The sequence below is a fragment of the Lytechinus pictus genome, unplaced genomic scaffold (assembly GCF_037042905.1).
Source record: "Lytechinus pictus isolate F3 Inbred unplaced genomic scaffold, Lp3.0 scaffold_19, whole genome shotgun sequence".
In the NCBI taxonomy this organism is placed as follows: domain Eukaryota; kingdom Metazoa; phylum Echinodermata; class Echinoidea; order Temnopleuroida; family Toxopneustidae; genus Lytechinus; species Lytechinus pictus.
The window spans coordinates 3,117,124-3,125,477 of record NW_026974140.1 but is presented as its reverse complement, the minus strand read 5'-3'; the positions used below and the strand labels follow the sequence as shown (position 1 = coordinate 3,125,477).

Sequence of the window (8,354 nt, the reverse complement as noted above, 5' to 3'; positions counted from 1 at the left end):
TTCAAGATTTTTATGAGAAAGTTTACGCGCGTCCTGCTCCCCCCACCCCCCCCCCCCCCCGGAAAAAATTCTGCGTAAGGCCATTTAAAAATTTAGGGGTCATCATGCCCCCGTATTGTCGTTGCGAGCATTTTGGGGCCAGGGTGAAATCGCCCCAAACGCCTCAAACAGACACTCCAAAATGTATTTGAAGTGCATTATTAGAACTGAAACTTATCTCTACACCAGGAAAAATTAACTTAACAAAAAAAGCAACAAGAAATATTTATAAAAAGTAGAAGGGCCTGTACAAGTACACTGATATTTCACTCTCTCAGCTCATATGCACTTGATCGACTTCCATCGAGGATTCTGGCTAAATTCCGCCCGCCACTTCCGGGGAACAACCAACGTAGTATTTCGATGAAGAGCACTCCGTGAGTTGTCCCTACGATACACGCGCGCCTATGGGGATTGTGAACTGTAGGAAAAATCGTATAAAATTACACTTTTTGATATTTCTACGAAGACGAAGTTATATAGAAAATGAAGAATATTACAATCAGACCATATCCCTAGAAAATTGCTTCAAGAAATGTCATTATGAAGAGGAAATGGACAAAAATTTGTGAAGAAAAATCACGGAAAAGGAAATCGCATCATGAATATTCATATCATGGGCGGTCCCACATTTGCATGTTATAGCGAGTTTTCCATTATTTAATAAATAATGGCATTATTTAATAAATAATGTCATTATTTAATAAATAATGGTTATTTGTATATAAATAATGATTATTTGTATATAATGGCAAACTGTAAAAATTGTTTATAAATAATGATTATTTATAAATAATGGGATATTGAAACAAAATTATTATTTATAAATAATGAAGTAGATATTTCATTATTTAACAAATAATCTTTATTTATAAATAATGGAAAACTCGAACATTAAATAAAGATTATTTATAAATAATGAGAATAATGGTGCACTCGAAAAAATTATTTATAAATAATGAAGTAGACGTTTTCATTATTTAACAAATAATCATTATTTATAAATAATGGAAAACTCAACAAATTATTTATAAATAATGAAAAACAAATAATCATTATTTATAAATAATGAAAAACAAATAATCATTATTTGTAAATAATGAAAAACAAATAATCATTATGTATAAATAATGAAAAACAAATAATCATTATTTATAAATAATGAAAAACAAATAATCATTATTTATAAATAATGAAAAACAAATAATCATTATTTGTAAATAATGAAAAACAAATAATCATTATTTATAAATAATGAAAAACAAATAATCATTATTTATAAATAATGAAAAACAAATAATCATTATTTGTAAATAATGGAAAACAAATAATCATTATTTATAAATAATGAAAAACAAATAATCATTATTTATAAATAATATGGAATGTCGAACTATTATTATTTACAAATAATGAAGTATTACTTGGAATTATATATAAATAATTAGAAATGATATTTTATATAAAAGTAGTTATTTACAAATAAAATGTAAATTATATATAAATAATAGTTATTATTTAATAAATAATGATTATATAACAAATAATTGTTCTATATAATATTGGTACATTCGGCGCTCATATGGATTGTTCAAATTTGATACGGATCACTGGCGTAAATCCGTGTTGAGGGGTGGGGGGGATGACTGAAATATTTTGGCTTTTTTTTTTTGTTATCATGTTTTTAGATATGCAAGGAATTGTAATTGATATGTCCATAGTGGCATACCGTGGGTCACGGCATTGTGGGGGCACCAGCAAAATTTTCGAATCACTGAGTGAGCGCGCGAAGCGCGCTCGGTTGCTAGTTATTCTGACCTAATATAGAGACATTTTAAGGACAATGTCATTGAACGGATATGTATCTCACTGATCAAATAATGCGAGCGCGAAGCGCGAGCTGAATTTTTTATATTCACACCTAAGAAGGGACATTATAATCAAATTTGTGTAATCATGATAGGTACCTGTCTCGCTAAACAATGCGAGCGCGAAGCGCGAGCTGAAATTTTCGTATATTTTTACCCCAAACAGCGAGATTTTAAGGAATATATTTTAGGAATCCATTAAGAGTATGCATATCTCACCATAGTCATCTAATGCAAGTGCCAAGCGCTTGCTGATTTTATTAGAATTACATCTGAACACATGAAACACTTTTTGTACTCATTGCAATCATGATTATCATACGCATCTCACTAATCAAATATTGCGAGCGTGAAGCGCGAGCTGAAAATTTAGATAATTTAGATAATTAAGACCTGAAGTGGGGCATTCTAAGGTTTCTTTGTAGGAATTAACTAGGACCATACGTATTTCATTAACCAAATGATGCGGGCGCGAAGCGCGAGCTGAACTTTTTTGATATTCAGATCAGAAGAAGGGACATTTCAAGGACTGATTTTAGGAATTCATGAAGAGCAGACATATCTCACCAATCCACTAATGCGAACGTAATCACGGAAGGAAATGTTTTTATATATACGAAGACCTTAACATTGGGCTATCACCTTTTTAATAATGTAAAAGAAGCTCATGTCACTACATAAAACAATGATAACTCAAGTGCTAGGAAATATATTTAGTTTATATTGACTTGAAAACGGGATGTTTTAGTACAACAGGATTATATATCTCGTTGAACAGACAATGCGAGCACCAGGAACTATGAAGACGTAGGCCCTGGGCAAATTATGTTTCATGAAGTTATGATAAAAATATTTCTTATGTAATGTAACATAACATAATTATAATACAACATTATAATGAATAATATTTTCTTCTTTCCCACTACGTTTCTCTTCCTTTCTCCCTCTTTTCTATTTTTCCCCATTTCCCCGTTTTTGTTTTGGTCAGCCGATGGGGGGGGGGGAGCATGTGCCCCCATGCCCCCCCCCCCCCCCGTAGTTACGCCACTGTATGTCCATATGGCAAATACCCCTCCAATATTATTATCTTTTTGATGGTTTAATTGTTTTATTAGAGATTACATTGAAAAAAAAATTGACATTCCATCTTAATCCCTTCCCAAAGACCCCAACATTGATGAATTGGAAGAAACGGGGATTTCTCTTCAATGTTATAATAAGGACATAAGTATTTCGTTTGGAAATGGTGAACTGGCTCTTTATTTGCATTTTATGATTCAATAATATTGTTTTATTTGTTAAGCGGTATTTTAGGAAGAATTTTCACCAATAAAACAATTATCTCTTGTGATTTTTTTTTATTTCTTTCGTAAAAAGTGGGGGGGGATGTTTGTACAGGCCATCCCCCCCTCCTCGAAAAGTGGGGGGGATATATCCCCCCCCCCCCCCATCCCCCCCGGGATTTACGCCAGTGATACGGATAATATTATAAGTTGTAATAAGTTATACCTTTTTCGTTTATTCTTCTTCGGTTAATTAATCACCCCGTAATTACCCAGTATAAATGAAATTGTCCCTTTTCAAAATATAATAGACGACAGACACTCAAATGCACAATGGGACTCCTCTGAATACCAATCAAGGGACGAAAGTGCCGGGCGAAAGTGCTTTTATTAATCCACCTGTTTATACACACTTCAGTGAGTGGAATACAGCCTGTGGTCACATGACACAACGTTGTGTTGGAAACGGTGTCACAGCTCCTTAAGTAGGATGCGTTCATTATACAATACGGGCTTATAGATTATTTGCTTTAAATTGTTTTCATAATATATGAGAGAAGATACACATTCATGTAAATTTTTACATATAAACACATCAAATAATTTGAATTAAATAGTTATTTTGGACATTTAAGTAAAAAAGGTTTATTTTATTATAATTATTTTAGAATGCCCCCCCCCCCCAATAAAAATGGAGTTTTCCATGTGGCAAATACTAGTACATCACGCTGGTAATAGTAATAGTTTATACCAAAACTTTACGATAGAGAATTTCCATTTTCATTCAAAATATGTAGAATAGGAAACACTTAGATATTTAATTTCGATTCACCGTGAAAATTTAAGAAAGTTTCTGTAATTTTCAAGGTGTTCAGAGGACTCGTTTGGTTGCAGGTGGTGGGATTTATCACATTCACAACCAGAGATGGGAGCTAGCTAGCGAGACCAAGATGTATTCTTTCGGAGTTCTGCCCCGTTAGTAAAGGCTCATCACACCTATTCCTCGTCCCGCGCCGGTGCGATGGACATGGATAATGCAAGTGCAAGATCGCCAAATCATATGTTTCATTCAATTAAAGGACGTTCATGGAGACTGCAGTTCATCAAAATATCCAGATTTTGTCAGTTAGCCCTTCTTCTACTTTCCTAGTACATGCTCAATAGCTATTTCACAATGTTTTCATTATCAACTAGCAGTCAAACAAAGACATTTCAGTTTGATCCAAGCAGAGGAATTGATTTTGAGAATGACATAAAAATTCTTCGGAGGTCAAGGGTAAGTCTAAGTTTATAATCAAAAGTAAGATTAATAATATTTGGCAAGACTTCCAATATGTCCCCTCCACTGAAATTGAAAAAGAATATGGAGAAGGTTTATCAAGAATTATCTAACATACGGTACCGTATATGATCATGATGATATACCGTATATATTGTCATGATTGTCTAAAACTAAGTTTGATTACTTTGATACATACCAAAATATGGCTTTATTCCGTCAAAATCTCGAGTGTGTGTAATTCCCAATGGCATCGCTTTATTTAGTCAGAAAAATAAATACCCAATACTCTTGGAGATCTAGAATAGTCGTAATTGGTTGATAACCGTTATGAAACCCATGGCTTTCAACAATTCCTGCAAGCTCAGTGGCCCGGGGGGGGGGGGGGGGGGTCACTCTCCACATGGCCTGCTACGCACCCGTGTCCAGAAGAAGGGTCCCGTTTCAGGCACTCGGGCGTCGTCGACGTCTTTGGCAAAAAGGGTTGCATTTCAGCACCATTCACTGGTAAACCGCTTTTTAAATTTTAGGGTAGAATTTCCTCTCTCTCTTCACGCCATTTAGGGTTGCTAATTTGGTTATGAAGATGACGCCATTGAGGGGTGCAAATATGAATAGATCTACGCCATTTAGGTTTGCAGATTCGGGAGCAGACCTAAGCCATAAACACCATGAAGGCATGATTTTAAGGGATACAAAATAATCCTCACACACGCCGGCCAGCGCATCACTTATGAGAGAATACCCCCGTACAGTAATAGTCTCTAGTCTTACACCCGGCTCTATACTATAGGCAGCACGCCTAGGGTTTAGGCCTTTAGTCTATACCATTTTGTTTGATTCATACCGGGGATTCCTATATTGATTTGTTTTTTAATTATCAATTAAAACAAAAAAAGAAGATATATAGAGGTTTTAAAAGGTCAACACTGAACTTGAAATCACCCAGTGAGTAAGGCAACAGAGACTCGAGATGCCTCGTTCTGCAGTGAGAGGTTCGAATCCGTTCGAATCCAAGTTCCAACCGGAAGTCTGAAGAAAAAGAGAACCAAAGAAGGGGTTTTGGAGAAGTATTTTTTTAAATAAGTTGAGGGGACATTTTATAAGTCTTTCCGATTGTTTGCTTATTGTATTATATATAAATTATCAATCACCTTTTCATTTTGCTGTCTATTTTTATTGTCATAACTGTTGTCGAGATTGTCTTACTCTTATCAAGATTTCCTTTTATTCCAAACTACCACTCATGCAGTGAAATGCATGATACACTAAAATTTGCGTAGGGCCTACTTGATAATTGTTAAATACTTTGTTCTAATCTAACTTGTTAGTAATGGGTCTATTCAAACCTGAAGTGTGTCAATTTTATATATTAATTTCATCATACTTACTATATTACTCCTATATAATAATGGCATGCGTTGTAGCTTGTGTGATCTAGATATAAAGTCAAGTAACCAGAGATATATGATCTCCCTGGTTAGTTTTTGGAGAAAAAAATTCTGAGCTGATAATGTAATAATATACACCCTCTACCCACAGGTATAAAGGACAGACATACATGTAATAATAATAATAATAGGCATTTATATGGCGCCAAATCTGAGGACTTATTATTCATTAATACTCCTGTAATGATAACAATACTTGTCATTTTTTGTCTCACCTGCATAGCAGAGCGAGACTATAGGCGCTGCTTTTCTGGCGGCGACGGTAGCCTCTTGTCGAGGCCCTGGCGGCTGCTTCCCGAGCGAAGTGAGGGATTTCCTAATTCCCGAAACGATTTAGGCCTGGCGCGAGCATTTCTGCTTCGCTATATCCCTTGCTTCGCCATGTTCGCTCGGAAAGCAGCCAACAGGGCCTCGACAAGAGGCTACGGCGACGGCGGCGTCAACATCAAATCTTATCCGAAGGTTAAGTTTTGAAATGACAGCATAACTTAGAAAGTATATTGAACTAGTTCATGAAACTTGGACATAAGGTTGGTCAAGTATTAATAAACATCCTGCCTGAGTTTCAGATCACATGACCAAGGTCAAAGGTCATTTAGGGTCAATGAACTTAGACCATGTTGGGGGAATCAACATCAAAATCATAACCTAAGGTTAAGTTTTTGAAATTTCGTCATAACTTTGGAAGTTTATGGATCTGATTCATAAAACTTGGACTATAAGAGTAATCAAGTATCACTAAACATCCTGTGCGAATTTCAGGTCACATGACCAAGGTCAAAGGTCATTTAAGGTCAATGAACTTTGGCAATGTTAGGGGTATTTGTTGAATTACCATCATAACTCTGTACTTAAGTGTATTGGTCTAGTTCATAAAACTTGGACATAAGAGTAATCAAGTATCACTGAACATCCTGTGCAGGCTTTAAGTCACATGACCAAGGTCAAAGGTCAATGAACTTTGGCCATGTTGGGGGGTATTGTTGAATAACCATAACTCCGAAAGTGTTCGGATCTACATGTAGTTCATAAAACGTGAACATAAGAGTAATCAAGTATCACTGAACATCTCATGCGAGTTTCAGGTCACATGACCAAAGTCAAAGGTCATTTAAGGTCAATGAACTTTGGCCATTTTGGAGGTAATTATTAGATTGCTGTCATAACTTCGAAAGTTTATAGATATAGTTTATAAAATGTGGATATAGGGGTAATCAAGTAGTGCTGACAAGTCTTAGGAGTTAGGTCGCATGATCAAGGTCAACTGTCATTCATTGTCATTGAACATAGTGTTGTATCATTTTATGAATTGTTTTTGTGAATAATTATGTTATAGTAGTTTTCAAAGTCAGCACTGCTGCTATATTGAATCGCGTGATGCAGGTGAGACTGCTAGAGGCGCTCCACTTGTTTTCATTATTTCCCATTATGAATAGTTATGAAAGACGTCAGTATTGATAAACCATTCTCAGTAACAAATGATAATTTCTTTCTACATTTAACTCTTAATTTGTTCTGCAATACTTATTAGTTTTATGATTTCATATTTCAGCTGACCAAACTCTCTGAGTTTATGACAATGTTACTGTCAGCCGAGCGCTTCCAGCGAGATGCCAAATTATCATCATTAACGAGGAAAGACAAGAATCAACTCGCTCAGCAAGCTGAAGATGCTCAGTTCTTTAGAATCTTGCTGCGGATGTTGATGGAAGTCAGCAGGTATTACAAACCTTAAATGTGTAAATAATGTGATTGTCAAATTTTGATACTTTTCAAATACATTTTTAGAATATGAATTCATTGTTAAATAGAAGTAGAGACTACAAGTAGATAATAAAGTTGTGAAATATTTGATATAAACTGCCATGATACATGAAACGAAATACATTTACAGTACATGTCAGTTGACTACATACATTGTAGGCCTAAATATTTTGAAAATGATTGGTGCATGTAAAGATGAGAAAACTTAGAACTGCCATTTGACTGGCATTGGAAGGGGGAGTGACTTGTTCAATTTTCTAGTTTAAGACCTTTAGCTTATAATTTTGTATACAATGCCCATCTTTACATGTACTTCATCCTGGCAGTAACACACTGGAAATGTTTTTGTTTTATAACAAGTATCATTATATTCTCTTAGTTTCTGTCATTGAATATTTGGCCAATTCATGAAGGAGTTGTGACTCAATGAATTGCACATTCTATCACATGAGTGCATTTTGTGGTGGGTAATGGGTTATACTTGATTTTCAGTCACTAAATTAATTACAAGTTTACAATCCTTTTAAAGAAGAAAAAAATATCAATCTTTCTTTAATGTAATGGTTCTAGAGTTGGCATATTAAGAGTTTCATAGTTACTTACATGTACCATCATTTTGTAAACTGAAAATGGAAAATAAAGGGCAAACATTTTTAATTTTTTGTCATAA

General features: G+C 34.7%; 1 protein-coding gene across 3 annotated transcripts in view; it reads left to right on the top strand.

Annotated features, from left to right (window-relative positions):
• The first annotated feature begins 3,910 nt into the window (after nucleotides 1-3,910).
• The window catches only part of LOC129261025 (uncharacterized), a 48,258-nt gene continuing 43,814 nt past the window's right edge, over nucleotides 3,911-8,354 (top strand). For all 3 annotated transcript variants that reach the window (XM_054899061.2, XM_054899062.2, XM_054899059.2), the window contains exons 1-2: nucleotides 3,911-4,466; nucleotides 7,473-7,639. In XM_054899061.2, coding sequence (XP_054755036.2) covers nucleotides 4,344-4,466; nucleotides 7,473-7,639 — 290 coding nt within the window. In that variant the 5' untranslated portion in view covers nucleotides 3,911-4,343. The remainder of the gene's footprint in view (nucleotides 4,467-7,472; nucleotides 7,640-8,354) is intronic.